Below are 20,238 nucleotides of genomic sequence, written 5' to 3'. Positions count from 1 at the left end.
TAAATGACATGATTGTTGGATATGTCCTGTCTCATAATATTACGTAAAAGTGTAGTTATATTACAGGATATTGTACAGATCCCCCAAAAGAAGATGTCAGTTGTTATTTTGATCATAACGATATTTATTAAGCAGAAAAAAAATTGTCCAAAGGAGTCCATTTGAATAAATTAAATATGTATGCGATAAAGAAAGTTGTTGAGCTATTTAAGCAAAGAAATCTCTCCGTTATTAGGGGCACTTGCCGAAGAAGTTGGCGAGGCATCCCTTATATTTTCTCTGCACTTAACTGCGATTTTGTGCTGTCCATTTTTCAAAATTTGAGTGCATTTATAAAAATGAGACTCGCACAGGATTTAGGATTTTTACAGAACATGTTTGTGTTATTATCCTTCTCACTTCCGTCTCTTTTACCTGGTAAAATGACAAAAGCAACTATGGAATCAGGGTTCAAGATTAACAACAGACTGAAATGTGACACGTGGAGTAACACAGAAGCACAAATACGTTTCTATAAGCGTGGAATACATAAACAGCGATCTGCCGAGCACATGTCCCAAGGGCGATATACCAGTACTGTTACTACTGATACTTCCCCCTCCCCTGACTTCAATCGGCAATCGTACAATAACCTGTTTAAACCAATATCGATTTTGAGCCTGAACGATTTTTTTCACTTCCTGGTCGTTCAAGCCTTGCTTTGCCTAAACTGACAAATCCCTCCTTTTGTCTCCCTCCCCCCTCCTAACCACTTGTTATTGTTTCACGTAGTTTTATCATACTAAATGTATGCTCTTTACAATCTTGGATTATCCCAATACGTTATCAATCATTTATCTCGGATGTCCTTGCTCATCTCGAGTGAACTGAGGTAACTGTATCATGGCTTTGATAACTGATACTAGGGTATCTCTTAACAACGTGCAGTGAGCTTGATAAACCACACCACAACCCCCTCCTTACATAAGTCGTGCACTTTCACGTGACTATACTATTGTTAAATCTAGGATCCAAAATAATTATTTTGGATCCTAGGTTAAATGGAACGTTTTTTTTCTATAGAGATGTTCATGAATATTTACAACTGCAAATACTTCCTCCGAGTGATGTTTTCTTAATGAAATGAAAAGGGTTGAGTGGGTGGGGAAAAGAGGGGTGCCTTTGATTAAAGCAACGATGCACACCTTTAAAGAAATTTTCCTTTCTTTTTTTTTAAGCTTTCACCTCATTGTTTTTTTTTCTTTGTTCCACGATATTCATTTTATTCTTTTTTTCTCTTCTCAAATGTTTAGCGCGTCACACACAGTTGTCCTTTTAACCCAAACGCCAAACAATCAAACAAAGCCAGGCAACGGGTACTTAGCCTACAATCTTCTATAGATTTCATATTGATTTTACCTCTGTGCATTATCAAAACTTACGAAACAATCACCAGACACTTATTTGAGCAATGATGGGGCGTATTTGTGATTTTAAAGGGGGTGGGGTGATGTTGCATAAACGAACAGGAGGGGCAGGTGCTGACACGTGCATGTAAAGTGCAAGAGTGCTCTCACGTGTTCATATTTCATATAAAGCAGCTCCACGGGTCTGCTCACATTGCCATAGTTGTCGTACAGGTAACACACATAGGACCTGTTGAGACGTGTCGGGTTACAGGTGCAACCCCAAACGATATATTCTCGTTCACATAATGCAGTTTGTCGCAGTGGTGTTGCTGAGTTTCTGGGCCTGCTGTAGCCACGGTGCCGAGCTGCACAGGCTGCACTGGTCAGAGAACGTCCAGACAAAACTTGACCCCCTGACTTTGAAGCAGCATGCTCCTCCGTCGGGCAACATTGTCCAGTTGGCCGAAAAACTGGGGGCCAAGACACTGGTCAAGCTTGTCAAGGATGCAGGACTTCAAGGTGCACTGTCAGGCAAAGGTAAGGCGACATGGCCGAAACAGGCCGACATGCTTTTGCAGAGGTAGGGCTTGATCTTTAATGAATAGAATTGGGGAGAGCATCTCAGTTGTTTCCTCTGTCTACAGCCAGAATACTCCATTTTGATCCAACAATTGTATTGTAGGGGTTACAGAGCAGGAATGCATTCAGTCATTGTTTATTGTTAGAACATAACATTAGCCGTAATGTCTTTCATGTTTCATATCTATGACAATAGATAAATAGTGTCAACAAAAGCTTGCATAAGCAACATTGTGTTAGGTGCGACTGCTCTGCTGTGACAAACTCCGATTAAGCTAAAAAAAGGAACACTACTCAATCATATCAAGAAAATGAGATAATCATTAAACACAAAAAAAAAAAAAAAAACAATTAAAAACATCAATACAAGCCACATTCAGCTTACAAAACATATTCATATCAACTATCTTTTCTCCGATTCTAATTTCTGTGAAATAAAATGAATTTCAAAATTTGATAATTTCTAGGCCCTTTCACCGTGTTTGGGCCGACTGACAAGGCGTTTAAGGCTCTACCAAAGGCAGTGTTAGATCTGCTGATGGCGAACAAAACGGCGCTGCAGGAAGTCCTGAAATATCACGTTATACTTGGGGACATTTTTTCCAGTCAGCTGAAGAACAACCTGATTGCCAGTTCACTGCAAGGTGCCCCGATCAGGGTGAACATTTACAAAGACGGAAAAGTGCGTGATTTTGTTACTTATTCAGAGATGTTCAGAATTTTGGCTATTAGATTGCAATTTTTAAGTGCTACATTGCAGGCAAAGTTTTTCGTGACACAAAGTTAAAAACCTATATCTTGCACCAACACAAGCATGTGTTAAGAGTTAAAATCTTATTTCTTTATTTACCAACAGTCAGTGTAAATTGTACACTTCCATATTTTCTGTCTGTGTATTAATCAGGTGATCACTGCCTCAGGGTGCGAGGTCATCTTGCCTGACCAGAACGCCACCAACGGGGTTATTCATGTGGTGGACAAGGTCCTGTTCCCAGTCCCAGTGGGTACAATAGTTGGTACGGCAGTGGCGAACCACGACTTCAGGACGCTCGTTTTGGCCGTAACTAAGGCTAGCTTGACCGGTGCATTATCAGGTGAGAGAGAAGTACCTCGGCTAACCGCCGTGCTTTCGTTTTTCTGTTTTCGTATCGAATTTGTCGTGACGTTCTTAAAGTCGTCTCCCATTTATTTTAATAATTTAACATTGGTGTATTTTATTAAGACTTCAGAATAAACTGGAAGGGAGATCCTAATTAAAACTTTTCTTTTGTGAAGATTGGGAATTTCTTTGAAAACGGAAGATAATTATTAGCCGAAACATAGTGCCTTCAGATACATAATTTAACAAAAATTGTTCTAATTTTCCAAAAAAAAAAAAAAAAAAAAAAAAAAAAAATTCATCCAGAAAGATAATTTGTTCCATATCTTTACAGCTAAAGGACCCTTCACCGTATTCGCCCCTACAAACGAAGCATTCAGTAAGTTACCTCCTGGAGCATTTGACCGACTTCTCCACAACGTCACCGAGCTGACTCAGGTCCTCCTATACCACGTTGTCAACGGGTCATTCTACAGTGCAGGCCTGTCCAACGGAGATGTCAAGACGTTGAATGGAAAATCTGTCACTATCAAGCTTAACCACGACGGTGAGAGTTTGGAAACTTATCCGCGTGTTGTTGATCCAAAACATATTCACTACATTAGTCGTAAAAATATATTGAATTTTCCATCACGCCCGTTTTGGATGTAATTATGTGAATTATTCAATTTTAAAACCGAAATTGTGCATTGTCACTACAACCTCTTAAACCTGGCCAAATTCATTGTAAATGCAGTATTCCCTGTCAACATCTCATCAAATAATATTTAGAGTCATCAAAACTAAATAATCGCTGAAATAACGAATATGCTGTAGTGCATAGCATTTCAAAATCCGTTATTTTTTAAAGCAGTTAAGTTGATTTTAAAGTTTCATAAACCATCCAAAATTACCATGAACATTTTATTTTAATCCTGTCTCCAGCTGGTGTATTGGTCAACACCGCCAGAGTCGTAATAGCTGATGTTTCCACCACTAACGGTGTTATCCATGCCATTGACGAGGTTCTCCTTCCTCCCGCGCTTCGGCAAAAAATAATGGAATCACACACCAAGAACCTAGCTGAACCTATTGAGAACCTAGATCAACTAGACGAGCATCGGGCAAATCCGACTGAAAACATTGTTCAGCTGGCTACGAAGTTGGGTGCTACAACGTTGGTCAAATTGCTTCAAGATGCTGGACTCGTAGGAGCATTGGGTGGACCAGGTAGGACCTTGCTTGCCATTCACAACAAACTGGGAGAAATGGCGTCAAATCATGTTTTCTTTTATTCTCGTCACGCACAAAAGGTTCCTTCTTCTTCGACGGAGTAATTTTAAGATAGAGTAATAGACCATTTGAATAAGGGATCACTTTCATATAGTGTTTTGGTCAAGTTAGCGAAATATCCTAAGCATCTGGCGCAAAAGTACAGGCGTGAACTCGCAGACACTGGTTTCTTTTCACCATGCCTCAACTCCTTTCATAGAACATGGTTTCTATGAAGAGACTTAAAACTTTTCAGATATCACTGGTATATGAATCTTCATGTGGGTAGTCATGGTTGTGCATCAAGATAGCATTTATTAAGACGTTAAGAACTATTTATTTACATTGCCTTATTTTTCGTATTTTCCCACAAATTCTAGGGCCGTTTACAGTATTCGGTCCCTCAAACCAGGCATTCAACGCCTTGCCAAACAAAGTCATTGACCAGCTCAAGTCAAATGTCACTGCTCTGCAGGAGGTCCTCAAGTACCACGTGATCAGTGGTGACGTATTCTCCAGCCAGTTGAAGAATGACATGACGGCAAATTCCCTACAGGGTTCTCCCATCAGGATAAATATCTATGGAACCGACACCAAGGTATGCAGTGTGCGAAAGCCGTTTTAACGGAATAAACTTTATAGAATGATGATCGTGTTAGTTTGAAACGCCATTATCATATAAAAACGTCTGGCGTATGAGAATTTTTTAATCTTTCTCCTGAGTTCTTCCTCTTTTTTGAACTACAAGCTAGCTTCGCGTGCGTTTCAGGTTATTACTGCAGATGGCTGCAAGGTTGATCTTGCTGACCAAAATGCCACAAACGGAGTCATCCACGTAGTTGACAAGGTTTTGTATCCTATTCCATCCGGGACAATCGTGGATCTGGCCAAAAGTGACAAACACTTTAGTACCCTGGTATCATTGGTAGTTAAAGCGAATTTGGCTGGGACACTTTCAAGTAAGTTGAACCAATATTGGGTTGATGGAGACATTTGGACACCTTCCCTTAATTTTTTCACAATGTAACGTTTAATTTTCACTTTTATTATTATTATTATCATTACATCCGAAATATATGTTTTTCATATGTGTGATTACCGTTTCAAAGCAGGGACGTGGTCCTTCGATGTTTTAGCTCTCGGTTCTTTAGTTAAACCGCCTTCAGGGTAGTTCTTTTTTATTAGAAATCAGATAACTTGTGTCACCGGGTGTCTAGATGAACCAGCGATCAGAATGTTTAAAGCAAAGTTAGTTACAACTGTTTTATGATCCTCTGTTGATGCGTGTAGACCGATTCCGGTCTCAGATACCCCACGTCTGAACACACCACAACCAGAATCTTTACATCATTTAACCTGTACTTCCCTAAGCGACTTTCTTTTTTTACAGGTGCCGGGCCATTCACAGTTTTTGCCCCCACTAATGAGGCGTTCGAAAAACTACCTGCAGACGTTCTTAACAAGCTCGTGAGTAACGTAACGGCCCTGGGGCTTGTGCTCAGGTACCACGTTGTTCAAGGGACCGTCTACAGCGCCGGCCTCGTTAACGGAGAAATGGTGCCGACGGTTAATGGAGCCAAGCTGACCGTGAACATTAGTTCTTCTGGTGAGTTTCGTGTGTTCTCCCCCCCCCCTCCCCCACCACTTTGCAAATCAGCAAAATTAAAAAAAAGGTGCAATATTACAGGCACGACGAATCGACTTGTTCGATGAGTGCCTATTTCCTTGTGTATGTTCGTTCGTTATAAAAAAGGTGTTGTTTTTTATTTTGGATAATTATAATATTTGGAGTTTTAAAAGGTTTTACAAATGAATCATTTTACATTGGTCAATCGAATCCCAGTAAATAGAGAAAACCCAGTATAACAACACTTGGGGAACTTGATTGATTGTTTTCTTTTACAGCTGGTGTCCTAATAAACAGTGCTCGAGTGGTGATGGCAGATTTATCCACCACCAACGGCGTTGTCCATGTCATAGATTCGGTGCTTATACCCCCAACGATGTGGGAAGACCTCTTGGTGCCAGCAGAATCATCTATTGATGAAATAGGTAGGTTCGGTGAGAGCGGCCCATTTGCATTTTGACTTCACACATACATACATGCACACACACACACACTTATAAATCGCGGACTTCATTTCTACTGCACAGTGCTTTTTTTTAATAATTAGGGAATTCTTATGTATAAGTGATCAACATTACTTTTTATTTAAAATATGTATCGAATCTTTCATAGGCCTATAATTATTAAAAATGAAAACTAAGTAAATGAAGAATTATTCTAAACTGACTTTAAGTTTTATTTTGCTTTTATCGTTAATATTCAATGTCCCCCTCCATTTATTCTTTTTTTTTTTGCTTAATAGAAGAAACGAACACTGCAGAGTCGCCGAGATTCAATATCTTAGACCTGGCAGACAATTTAGGCGCTCACACTTTAGTACAACTAGTTCAGACCGCTGGTCTGGGCTCTGCGTTACGATATGGCAAAGGTAAGTCGATGTCGGACCCAACTTTTACAAAGCAAGTCTTCTGATTTTTTTTCTTGTACCAGTTGAACATGTTTCAACCTTTTCTTTACTTTAGAGATACTCTTTAGTTTTTTTATGAAAAACCTTTATCAAGAGTGGTCTTGGTGGCAATTGTTCCAAGTTTAAGAGCAATATTTAATAAAGCTTTTCTTGTGAAAAGCCGTCACAACTTCGGAATTACTTTCTGACCTCTGGGTCTGGTAGTCTGTTACAGAATTACTTTCATTTTGTAGACCATTTTAGGGGAAGTGGTGTCTATATAGAGGTGAGGTCCCAAACCCAGAATCTCAGGGTGTCTCACAAAAGGACCATACAATATCTCACCCTAATACAACCTTGCCCTTCCTTTTATAGGTCCCTTCACAGTGTTTGGTCCAAGTGACGCAGCTTTTAAAAAACTTAAGCCAGAGATAGTGATGCACTTATTGTCCAATGTGACAGCTCTTAAAGAGGTGCTGGAATACCATGTGATTGCTGAAGACGTGTACTCCAGTCAAGTAAAGAACGATCTGGTTGTCAAGTCAATGCAGGGAGCCGGTGTGAGAGTGAACATATATGGAGAGGTATAGGCCACCCAGTTGATAACCTCCCCCCCCCCCTCTCTCTTTCTAAAGTACCTCTATGGATCAAACCGGATTTCGCACATTTTTATTTTAGGAAGGGGGGGTTACTCATGATTACGTAGGTTTCATGCAGATATGTTCTTCGAAAAAAATTATATATCAGAAATCTCGCATTTAATATTCTTTGACTTTAAAGAAGTTCTACAACGTTACCATTGGTCTCTGCCGGCAGTGAAAACCTCCTGCGGATGACCAATGAATCCAATTTTAATATTTTTCTTTAGAGATTTCATAGTCGACACATAGAAACAGTACACCTTTGTAATCCATCACAGACTTATTTAAATACATTACCTAACTTGCTTTTTGAAAATAAAAATACACTGAATGAATGCCTTTTAGATTTTTAAAAATTTCCCCCTGAACTCCTTCAGAAAATAACCGCCTCTGGCTGCCCAGTATCCAAGGCTGACCAGAACGCCACAAACGGCGTCATTCACGTGCTGGACTGCGTAATGACCTCAATCCCTACGATGAACGCCGCGGAATTGGTGGCTAGTTTTAACAATTTCAAGACTCTGAAACTAGCCTTGCAACAAGCCGGGCTAGTTAATACACTGTCTGGTAAGGCTTCTGTTGAAACGTTTTGATCACTGTAGCAGTAAGTTTTTTTTAAATTTTATTTTCCGATTTCTTCTGTAAATCTTATGGCTGCTTTTAATTTTTTCCGTATAAAAATATGAAAAGTAAACTTAAGAGGAGAGATGCCATGCAAAATGGCTTTCTAACCTCTTCTTGAAGTTGGATAGGCTTTTAGGCGTTATGATTTATTTAACATCTTCATGGTTTTTAAATTCTTGCTAATGAAAGAAGTCCGGATCGTGTGAAGGGGACTTTTTGTTTCTTCAAACTAGTTCAATTTACTTTTCATAAAAAAGTTGAATATTCAGATTATATCATTACCGATTTCTCATCATCTATATGAGCTCTCAGATCATGTTTACAAACACTATTCTTTTCAAATAATACTTCTAAAATGCGTATTTTTATATTGGCTCATTCATATATGTACATTTTTTTTAAATTAAGGTTCCGGGCCTTTCACGATTTTCGCGCCCACAGATGTCGCATTCAACGCACTGCCCCCTGGTATGTTGGATCATCTGCTGCACAACGTCACAGCACTGACGCAGGTTCTGACATACCACGTGGTCAAGGGCACCTTTTACAGCGCAGGGCTGAAGAGTGGTGACGTCAGAACGGTCAACGGGAAATCAGTCAAAGTTGATGTGCAAGCTGATGGTAAATTTCCCCTCTCTCTCTTTCTAGAACTTTGTCAGACCTTTTCTTCGCTGCGACCCAACCTACTTAGACAATGTGGAGCAGGTTAACATGTTTTTCGTTTTGTAGATAGGCCTACTTGCCAGTATTTCGTTTTTTGTCCCTTGAACGTGGTTTAGATCATGGCTCTCGATCTCAGACACACAGGCCTCCTCTTCTCTATTACCATTATTGTGATAAAGATTGACAATTCTGTGATTAAATAATAGAATTACAGTAAGTTGAGATGTGATCAACATCCTACGACATATCTTTTTCTTTTTTCAGGAATGATCAAGTTGAACGGAAACAGCTATGTGGTTTGGCCTGACACGAGTGTCTCAAACGGAGTTATCCATTCCATAAATCAAGTTCTGTTGCCTCCAACGTTTAAAGACATTTCACATCCATCAATGAAGAATTTAATGATGATAAATAAATTTACAAAATTATAGCATATATCATATAAGGACACCTTCCACTGAAGTTAAAATATCAACGCCAAGTCGACGCATATAATATTACTGAGTTAAAGGTTGGACAAATCAAACAATCTGTTGAAGTTTAACAGGGCGGTTGCAGCAGATACTACAGCTTGGCTTGTGAACTAGGCAAGAACACCTAGACTAAGTGACAATCAATGAATAGGCGGTACAATTTAGCACCGAATCTGCCACTTTAGTTTGTATATAGATGTGCATTGTAGAGGACCGACTCGTCGTGTCAACAATGGGTGTAAAAATTGCAGGCGATTTATTTTTAGTGGAAGGGTTGGCAGACCCAAGCCCAGATAACTAATTGCATGATTTTAAGTACATGTCAACTAAATCTTATCTTTCAGGGCACGAAAAAAAAAAAAAAAAAAGATGGAGATCATTAAATAATGTTATGTAACAACAACAGCCTATCAAATATAGAGTACAGAATAAGTACAGCATCTTGAATAAAAATAAGTGTCTTACATACTATTTGAAATTACATTTTATTCTTTTTTTTTCTTTTTCTTAAGTTATCCATTACAGGTTTTCTTGTTCTACTCTCCTGTGTTCTTTTCTTTGTTTTTTCTTCAAAATTAGGATCTAGCAAATTACATTTATCTTGATAACCACCAAATGATAGAAAATAGACCTATTAAGTATTATGATAACCACAAAATATCAGAACTCATGCAGGTTACCCCGTGCCCCTTCTCCCACTCTGCAAGTCAAGTTGAGGCCACTGTTGTTACTGATATCCCCCGGGGACACTGGTCTGAAATATAAGAAAATCAGATTATATTTATATTAGAACTGAACAGTTAGAGCTCTTTTCGGCAACGTTAAAACATGCCTCTTCAAATTTTGTCGTTTTGTTTAGAAATCATATTTCTACAGGTATATATGTACATTTTATTGGAATGCAGATACTGAATAGGCCTATTCCCTGTCATGCTGTTTTAAGAATAGGCCTATAAACTGAATATTAGGCCTATGATTTGGACATTTTGCTCATTAAACGACTCAATAACATGAAGTAGGCCTAGGTCTAAATCTTAATTTGGAATTTAAAATATCACACAAAGTGCAACAAACAGGACAAATATAGGACCATCCTACTGGGAAACATGTAGGGCCTAACAGGAACGCATACGGGGGAGGGGGGGGATGTTTAGGCCTAATGATTTTACAAGGAACCCCTGTTAGGCCTGTAAATTGAAAAAAAAAGTAAAAATACAACGAATATATGAGGCATATAAGCTGCCTACCGTTGTAAAACTGAACAATAACCTGGGTGTGACAAAGAAATCATTTTGTTTAACCCTTTTACATGCATAGGCCTACACATATAGGCCTATAGCCTACATGTATGTAGGCTATGTGGATATTAATTATCTCCTATGGAAATGCCCTACATTTTTGTTTCTATTTTTATAAGTTTCCACTACCTGGGTAGGCCTATCGGTATTTACCATTTAGTCACAAGATGTTGGTCACATAGGCCTATAGGACCATATAGCCTACATATCAGGGGCGGATCCAGGATTATTTGAAGGGGGATCCGCGGATGAGAAGGGTAACAGCATGCCCTGCCAAAATGGGCCCCGCCAAAATGTCAAGGAATGACGAGCCAGGCGTCCTTATTTTTCTGCACCCTGAATCTCATTTAAACTTCATTACTTAGCATGTTTTCATGCCATGGAACTGTCCAACGGCTGGTTAAAAGCACTGCTGATTTCATGCAGACGACATACAGTCTGTCCGGAGATCTGGCATATCAATGCGTAAGCGGTGATTATTACAAAAAATCCTACGCGCTTGCACAAAATAGTCCGCGACGTGTGTTTCGCGCCATATTTTCCAAAATCCGTAGCTGTTATGAAAATCCATGAAACTCTGTAAATAACCCATTATTCTCATTGAAACTTTCAAAGAATAAATTTTAGAACTTGATGTAAACGCACAATGTAAAATGAACATTTCAATTCGGACGAAAATGTTGTATCAGCTGTAAAAAAATAGCACACACGTTTTTCCCAAGCTGACCTTGAAATTTTGTACCCTAAAATGAAATAAATGCAGAAAAAATGGACAAACCTAACTTTTTGACATTTTGATGATTTGTGAAACAACATATGGTCAAATTACGCCATGAAGAATCTTTTTTTTGTGAGACCTTTCATTTTTGTAAAATCTCTATTTTAGTGCGAAGTATGTCGGTCAGTCGAAACTTGGACTGTCACGTTGCACTGAGCAAGTGATTCGAGAGCGTTTTTCTCGGTAAAATTCAAAATTGTTTTAAAAACTATTGATAATGTATAGTAATTATTTAATTTCAAGTTTAGATTTTAAGAAAATGTTATATTTTAGTCTACATTAAAATGAGGTCGATGTATGAATCCCTGTTTTATGTTGATCGTGTTGGGCCTGAGGGAGGAAGGAGCAGGAGCTCTTTCATCGTGCTGGATTGGTTGGTTTACTTTATGGTACTCGTACTTAATTTTATTATAAACACCAGGAACAGACTGCTCTGCATGGAATGACTGAGATTTCAAAAGGTGAAATTAAACCACTCCTGCTAGTTGAGGCATCGCTCTCTCTGGATATGGCACTTACGTGACCGCTCCTATGCCCATGGCGAACAACATTTCCAGTAGACTACGTTTTCATTTCTGCAAAGTGTGGAATTAGATAAAATCTTTGGATGATATATCATGGACTTGTCTTACATTTCAGGTGAGTTCAAATACCACGTCATTGATATAGATATACAAATACATGTTTGGCATAACCAACTACACGGTGCTACACAAGTATAGTTTGGTCGGTTGCAGGTTTTTCAAGTTTGATATAAAGTAGCAATTTTCCTAGCAACAGTTGTTGACACAGATAGGCGCCATGTTTTGTCGGAACTTTTGAGGAGTCAGAATTTTATTTTGAAAATATTGTTGGTGTGAGTACTATCTAGTGCTTTAAAATACACACATTTACTTTCTTTGGGCTTGGTAGTTATTTGCACTGACTTTTGAGTCTTAGTTGAAATAGTATAAATCGTTTTTTTTCCTATTTTAATTTTGCATTTTTGATCTTAACTTTTTTTACTTAAAGACAGCTATTGAATTTAATTATTTTTAACACATCTGGCTAGCCTGTATTTTTTAATTAGTGTTTTATTCATTCCTTCTTCATTGTCAGTAATTTTCAGTCAAGTTTTTTTAGTGTCACTGTCATATCCAACTTACAAAAAATTATTGTTACCATTCGTCCCAAAACCCTTCTCAAATTCCACCCTGCTACACATCTATTTCTCACTTTCACTTTGCCAATTCCTTTTTGTATATTTTTTTTTACTCGCATCTGAGCTAGTTTCATTCATCTTCTTCTCCAGCTTATTTTATTGAAGTAAAGTTGTGATATATCATATAGCAGTAACATTTTCCAAGTACTCAGTATATTTTATCACAGCTTCTAGATCAATCAGTTATTTAACTTCTTTCAGTTCCATTCACTTTTTTTCCGTTATTAGTCATGTCTTCCATCTTTATTTCTGATGGGGATTTCATTTTCATAGATACTGAAGAAGAATGGCCTTCATTGCCAAAATCTTCAGGCACATTGTCATTTTTAAGTTTGCCCATCAGAAAGTCTCGCCCTCGTCACGTGTCATTACCTACTCATAAAAAATGTACAAGCCCACTACCAAAAAAACCAAAAAGAAAATTCACTTCTGCTAAAAAACATGAAACACAGACCTCTCACTCAGGAAAACTTGCCTGTAAAAGATTAAAAACAAAGCCCAAGTCCAGTGGTAAGAAGAAAGCACAGAATGCTAGTTTTCCTCTAATTCAACTACAAAATCGATTTAGTTGTTTGACAGTGGAGGATGGATGGTTGGATGATGGGGAGGATGATTTAAAAAGTTATGAAAGAGAAGAAAAGGTATTGAAGAGGAGAGAGAATGTGAAATATGTGAAGGTTGTAGATGATGTGGATGAAAACATGTTGAATGAATGTGAAGGTGAGAGATTTAAGGGGGAAAATTTTATTAAATTTGATGAAATGCGTGATGCAATTTTGGTGAAACTGAAAGAGAAGAAGAGAGAGAAGAAAAGGAGGAGAACTAAGAAACCAAATACATTTGTTAGAAAGATGTCTGAAAAAACTGATTGCAAAAAAGATAAGGCATACTGTGAGATGGCCATAAACAAAGGAAATAACCCTCCAAAAAGTACACCTACAAATGGAGATAATGATGGAGAACAAACACATAAAGAGATGTTTTATTTAAATGTATTATGTTTTGAAAAAGTTTTTGTACTTTGCTTTAAACATAGAAGGGTTTTGATTTCTGATGTCAAAAAACAACTTCTTTCAGAATTTGGTTTTTTTGGTTTTAAAGATTTTGTTTTTCATGGGAGGGTTTGTAATGATTTTGATGAAATTGATATTGTTGATTTTCCAAACTTAGAATTGCATGGGGGGCTGTTGGGAGGGGGGAGGCCTGAAGATACAGATACAGATCATTTACCTTCTAAAAAGCTAAGGCCATCTTGTTTTGTCAAAAATTTAGGGTTTGATTGTGAAAACTTAGATCTTAGAGCATATCAGCAGGGAAATTGTTCTTTTGATTTTGAGGATGTGCTCCCTTGTTTTGGTATAGCATCTGCAGTTAATCTGCCTGACACAATCTATTTATGTAGAAAACACTTTTTTAATTTGGACAGATTTAAAAAGAAAGTTTGTTTGGTTTGCAATAAAAAGAATAGTAGGATTGAGTATTTTCTTCAACAACAAGATCAGGAGCTAGCCAGTCGTCACCTTAATTGTAATATAAGTGAATCTTCACCATTTTGTTTCACATGTTTTTTTCAAATAAAGAAGAAGATTAGTCCAGATGCTATTAATGAAATTTGTTTTTCCAAAACAATTGACTACCTTGATAACATACTTAAAGAAGGAAACGCAACCACTTTGAAAGAGATTTATAATGCCTATGTCCATTATATTAGGGAATTTGTTGCAGATTATGATGGTTTCTTTAATTCAAAAGATTGGTTAAAAGACATGATTAAAAAACATTATGGGGATAAAATTGTATTGAAAACCTTTAAAGAAAATGCATCTTGGGGGACCTTGATAATGGACGACAACTCTGATCCATATAAAATTATTTTAAAAATGTTGAACACCAAATTAACATATCAAAAGAACACTGAACACTTAAAAAGACAACAAGATATTAGAGAAAAAATACCCAAAAATGAGAAAAAAAATTATACTGGGAGTAATAACAATATTGATTCAAATACTTTAATTTGTGTTTTACATCAAATCCGAACCAAATTATTATCAATGGCCAAAGAAATAGAAAAAAATCAATCTGCTCTCAATATAGCTTCTTTTGATCCTGTCAAATTTAATTTTGAGTTTACTGACCCGTTTGTTTGGAATGTTATAAGTTTTTTATGTGTTACTAATAATGAATTTATTGACCTTAAGAAGGAAATGACACATAACTTTGATTGGTACAAAACTTTTTATGGCAATTTTGATATAAGTAACCAAAAAAACAAAACCCGTTTACTTCAGTGTTCAAATATCATTTCTTCTCTTTTATTTACCTTGTCTGGTGGGAGGTGCTGGCACCCCATTCAATTAATTTGTACCGATTTTGTTGACAAATATTCTCATTCCTCTTCTGATTGCTTTAAGGTGTTAAATTCTTTTGGAAAAATTTTATCTGCAGATTCATTTGATAAATTTCAGAAAATTATTTTAGAAAATGTTTTTATTAGTCCTATTAGTGATTTAAGTTCAAATTCGTTTACAGTTGCTTCAGTTGATAATTTAAATTTCAGAGAGTGTCATGCACAGGTTAGGGTGTCTGATGTAGGGGGAAGGGGTTTAGATGGTACCAGTCTACAAATTGTACAGCCAAAACCAATTTCTTTTAAAAATGAAAGTAACAAACAAATTCCTAAAGAAAAGTTGAATTCTCAGTCATCATCTCACCTGAAAGAAACAAAATTTGTTGACACATCAGCTTTGGAAAATCAAAGTGCTGACCTCTGTTGGAATGATTTATTTCAGCTTGTTTTTAGTAATTATGCCCATTCAGTTAAAAATGCAGATACTCCCCCATTTCCTTTGCGTTGTTATTTTGCAACCAAGTACCCCCAACAGACAGAGGTTTCAAAAATCGTTTATCTTGGGCTGTTAGATGAAAATATAGATAAATTTGAAACTGTCCGTAGTGTTTTAGATCATTTGTATATTTCTTTAAAAGTGGGGAAAGATCTGGACTATCTGGTGGTAGCTGGTGACGGCAAAGTTTATTCGCATCTAATGAAATATGTTCAAGAATCTAAAGGTGAACTTCATTGGCTACTTCCTTATCTTGGAGAATTTCACACACTGAAAAACTATCAACATGTTTTACTTAAAATTTATTATGATGCAGGATTAAAAGAACTCATTAATTTGTTTCATTATGGGGCTACGGGTAAGGCTGTGGCTGAAGCCAAGAATTTTGATAAAACACACATGTTTCTACTTCAAATTTGGGAAGCTTTTTTTAGAATTGAAATTGAATTGTATTTTAAATGGAAGTGTGGAGATGTTGATTGGTCTAATGAAGACATTATTGTGAAACTTGCTGACATGATGGACAAAATTTTGTTAGAAAGAAATGGTGAGATGTATAACTTAAATTGTAATTTTCTTGATGATATTAAGGAAACTCAAAGGGAATTTTCAGAATTTACTAAAGAGTTATCTCAAAAAAATAAAACCTGGTCTTTTTGGTTAAATTTTGTTCATAGAGATTGTTTTTTATACATTGCTTTATATCTTTCTGTAAGAACAGGTGATTGGCATCTTAGGAGTTTTTGTTTGAAAAAAATGTCACCTTTATTTCATGCTTTTGATGCACAAAATTATATGAAGCTAATTCCCCAACATTTGTTTGATTTACATGCTCGCTTCCCGAAATCTGTTGTTTCTAATTTTGCAGAAGGTGGCTTTGTCATTAACTTGTTGGGTCATCCATTCTCATCTCTTGCATTTGATGAAGCCCATGAAATGTGCATCAACCGTGACATGAAAGCTTCATTAAAATCTTTAACCAATTCATCAATTTCTTCATCACTCTCGTATCTCCCTTTTAGATCCCACTGTTTCAACAATATTTTTTCCTTCTTGTACCCTTCTCGTTTAAATCCACCTCATAAAGACCAGTCTTTGGGTCATAGAAGGGCTGTTGAAGACAACATTGTTGCATTCATCAATTTACTGAAAACCTCAAAGTTTTATGTAAATACGGACATCAAAAATCTGTCATTGTGCCATCTTTTTTCGAATGTTATTGCTTCAGACATTCAGTCTGTTGATTTGTTGAATTTCTATGAAAAGGGGGAAAAGTTTCTGGAAGATTTTATACAATGTTTTATCTTAAATACACCTCAAAATGCAAAAATACCATTAAGGAAAAACAAATTGAATACATTTACAGTGAAACCAGCATCTGGGACAGCCAAAAAGAAAGAAGTGAGTGATTTGAAAAGTGTTAATAATTTATTACAGAAACAGATTCAGTTTTATGAAAAATATGGCACATTTCCAGAATCTTTAAGTAAATCTTGTGTTAAAGTACCCCTTGCATTTTGTTCTTATGATGGAACCCCCAATAAGGGTGATAAGTCAAAAGCTTTAGACTTTCTGGAAAAACATTATCCACCCTCTTTCTCAACCAGCAGCCCTGACCAAAAAGAATGCCTCATTTTTGATGCAATGGTTCTCATCAATAAAATAAAGCCAGCACCTCATCATTCCAAATTTTTGCATTATTCAAAGTTTTTGTTTGATCGATATGTCCTTTCTAATTTTCAAAAGCACAGTTACAGGGAAGTTCACATTGTTTTTGATTGTCAAGAAGAAATTTTGAACCCAAAGAGCATTGAAAGACAAAAAAGAGACCATGGTGAAACACTGGGGCCTTTACCTCATGTTGATGACACCACATCTCTGCCCTCAGATTGGCATAAATTTTTACGAAACCGTCACAACAAAAAATTGTTAGTTTCATACTTAAGTGAATGCTTACTGAAATTGGGTCTTTTACATTTATCAGAAAATCATCACTTTACCATATGTGGTTCTTTTCATGACTCTTTGAATTCTAAATCTATTATCAATGGAAAAATATGCTTAAATTTGAACAACAATCATCAAGAGGGGGACACATTAGTTTGGCACCAGGCATTATTAAGTTCCTGCACTCATATTTTGATTTATTCCATTGACACTGATATCCCTTTTATTGGCCTTCCTTTTATTCCTCAATACCCTCATAAAACAGTACATGTTCATATTCATGATAAAATGCATGATCAGTTATTCTTAGATATGTCTTCACTTTATCACAGTCTGACACATGATTTTTCATTGCAGCTTTTCAATGTACATAATATTGGTGTCATCCTTCAGTCACTTTATGTATTGTCTGGATCTGATTTCACTTCTTTTGTGAAAGGGTTTGGGAAAATAAGTTGCTTCAACACTTTTTATAATCATGCGGATTTCATTAAAGCTGATATAGGGAGTGCAGATGATAATGGTTTTCTTTCATTTTGTCGTTTTTTGGGCTGTCTGTATGCCAAAAGTTGTTCTTCCTCATACCCTGAAGGTCCAAAAAATCTATTTACATCCTTGCTTCATGAGCATTCTGACTTAGATAATATTGAAATACACCGCAAGTTCCTCTCTCATATCCGGTCCACTACCTCAAAAAGAATTTCCTCCTTAGATCATCAACTTCCATCTTTTGATTCAATTCATTTCCATTGGCTGCGTTCTTTGTATGTTGTTAAAGTTTGGACACAGGCCAATTCAACCCACATTGAGTATCCATCATTATCAAATTTTGGTTGGACAGTGGGTGAAAGTAGTATCTCACCAATATGGGAATCAGACTACAATTTACACAAGTTTGAAGAAACTTCCCGATTTTTGACTAGTGGCTGCAGTTGCAAAAAATCCAATTGTGTCAAAACTCAGTGCAAGTGCTACCAGAATTCTTTTTTTTGTGGGCCTAGTTGCTTGTGTATAAACTGCAAGAACCCGCACAATGAGTCCATCAAGAAAGGGCTAAAAGAAGAAAGCCTATCTGTTGTCAATCAAGACAGTGAGATTTGTGATAATTATAATGAAAATAATTTAGATATAACTGTTAAAAATGAGTTGAACGTAGATGAAATTGATGGCTTAAGTAGTTTCTGGAGCTTGGAACTTGAACTACTTAATTAGGTAAGAAATGTGTTGATGTAAATATATATTTTAGAAAAACAATTTGTTAAAGTATAATTCCTAACTGTCATTCATAAAACCCTTACACACATGATATTTTTATGAATTAGCTATCTGTTGTGTGGATGTGTGAACAGACATATAAATATACCATATTTTCTCTTTTAGGTGTTTTACCCAACACTAATGAGCTTTGAAGTGGTACTGCTTAGTTCAGCAAATTGGCATCAAAATCATCATCCTCAATTCCTTCCTCAGCTCATGAGACTGGTGACATGTTTAAATATCTTTTTAATGGATGACTTTGAGCACTTCCTTTGATAATACCTGAAGTCTGCTAGACAGAGCCACAGGGGGAGCTCCTTAATGAGTAAGGTTTAAGGCTTTTTAAAATTGTATTTTCAAAAATAGTTTGGATAAATAAGTTACATTCAATTAATAACTCCTCCTTAATTAAACATTTAATGTTTTTAAATATTAAAGCTAGGATGGAAGTTTTGGTGTATAATGTACAATTTTTTTTATTAACAGGTATGTTGGTCACAAGAATGTGAAGTATTAAAAGGACAGCTGCCTCAGTAGTGACACACATTTTAGGTGGATTTGAAAATGGCAAAGTGTCTTTGACCTAGTTCAGGTTTGTTTATATACCATTATTTGAACATATTTTAAACTTAGACATGACTGAGGTAAATTTAGCACAAGCACTAAAATTGACTTGAATTGGCTGAAGTAAATAGTGTTAATTTGATTTGTTTTTGTCAAGTTTAAACCACTTAGTGGGGGAAAAAGTGATGAAAAAGTAGTGATTCTTAAAAATCTGTGTATTATATTGCAGGGCAAGCTGTTAGAACCCCTGGACCACGAAAAGAAAACGGTCCACTCTGTGTCCTATTAGCCATTAGAATCCTGCATGTTGTTAGCAATAAAAGGTGTATGGTTTGGACAGCAAAGTATGGACAAATTATTGACCCAAGAGACCAAGGATGATACTGTTGTTTGGAGCTCAGAATGATATTTTGATGACAATTGGCCAAATATCTTGTGTGCAGTTTTGAAAACTGTCGAAAAGCAGAATCTTTACTGAAAGAATGATATTGATAGAGATAGCAAAATAATGCTACATTTGTGTTCATTTGTGAGAGCTATAAACTTGAGAAGTAAAAGACAAATCATTACTGGTTGTTCAGATTATTCCAAGGACATATATGTATTTTATAAGAGAAAAAAAAACTAATGAAGTCAGAGGAATGAAACTTCTCCTGTAAGGGCAGCTTAATATGTATGTCTGCCTGTCCCACAGATGGACTTGAATATTTTCTAATTTCTTTTCCCTTTTTTTTTTTTTTTTCATCATCTCATTGACATTGACTTCTTTTTGCCTCCTTTCATTTTAATATAACAAATAAAAATGAATTGGACAATTATTTTAAAGTTTAGAAATATAACTGAAAGTAACATGTTCAAGTACCAGTTTTTTAAAATTATTTTCTATCTTGAAGATAATAGTAGAGATTTGATATTTGAAGAATGCAAAATAACTTGGAGGGAAGGATACATTTATGATGTTACATATACCGACTTAATCTATATTTTTAATATTATCACAACCAGGTTGGGCTAACATTAAAAACTTGAAACTATGTACACAAGCCTGTAGAACAGTGGTCACGTGACGCAACGAATTGTGACTTCAATGGGTGCCATTTTTTTTCGTCGTTTGGG

General features: G+C 36.3%; 2 protein-coding genes and 1 long non-coding RNA gene across 4 annotated transcripts; all 3 read left to right on the top strand.

Moving 5' to 3' along the window:
• The first annotated feature begins 1,510 nt into the window (after positions 1 to 1,510).
• LOC106177633 (transforming growth factor-beta-induced protein ig-h3) lies at positions 1,511 to 9,712 on the top strand. The gene is made up of 14 exons (XM_013560473.2): positions 1,511 to 1,925; positions 2,435 to 2,649; positions 2,872 to 3,061; positions 3,401 to 3,613; positions 3,991 to 4,275; positions 4,698 to 4,915; positions 5,087 to 5,276; positions 5,708 to 5,923; positions 6,223 to 6,369; positions 6,687 to 6,812; positions 7,206 to 7,414; positions 7,849 to 8,038; positions 8,504 to 8,716; positions 9,023 to 9,712. The coding sequence occupies exons 1-14, from the start codon at positions 1,694 to 1,696 to the stop codon at positions 9,187 to 9,189; spliced, it is 2,811 nt and encodes a 936-aa protein (XP_013415927.2). The 5' UTR covers positions 1,511 to 1,693; the 3' UTR covers positions 9,190 to 9,712.
• A 1,689-nt stretch (positions 9,713 to 11,401) lies between these two features.
• On the top strand, positions 11,402 to 19,940 carry LOC147762869 (uncharacterized). Of its 2 annotated transcripts, XR_015333506.1 has the most exons (5): positions 11,402 to 11,490; positions 11,729 to 11,946; positions 18,682 to 18,883; positions 19,045 to 19,150; positions 19,352 to 19,940. It is a non-coding gene; the product is annotated as an uncharacterized LOC147762869 (long non-coding RNA). The 2 variants fall into 2 exon arrangements; XR_015333505.1 differs by lacking the exon at positions 11,402 to 11,490 and having other exon boundaries at positions 11,540 to 11,946.
• Positions 13,210 to 18,519, top strand: LOC147762870 (uncharacterized). Its single transcript, XM_087007604.1, has 2 exons — positions 13,210 to 13,228; positions 15,497 to 18,519. Exons 1-2 carry the CDS (start codon positions 13,210 to 13,212, stop codon positions 18,511 to 18,513), a joined length of 3,036 nt encoding a protein of 1,011 aa, XP_086863730.1. The 3' UTR covers positions 18,514 to 18,519.
• Positions 19,941 to 20,238: the final 298 nt, after the last annotated feature.

This window comes from Lingula anatina, chromosome 3 (genome assembly GCF_051362555.1).
Source record: "Lingula anatina isolate TDL-2025a chromosome 3, LinAna3.0, whole genome shotgun sequence".
NCBI classification, from domain to species: domain Eukaryota; kingdom Metazoa; phylum Brachiopoda; class Lingulata; order Lingulida; family Lingulidae; genus Lingula; species Lingula anatina.
The sequence above is the reverse complement of the archived record's forward strand: the minus strand, read 5'-3'. Positions and strand labels throughout refer to the sequence as shown.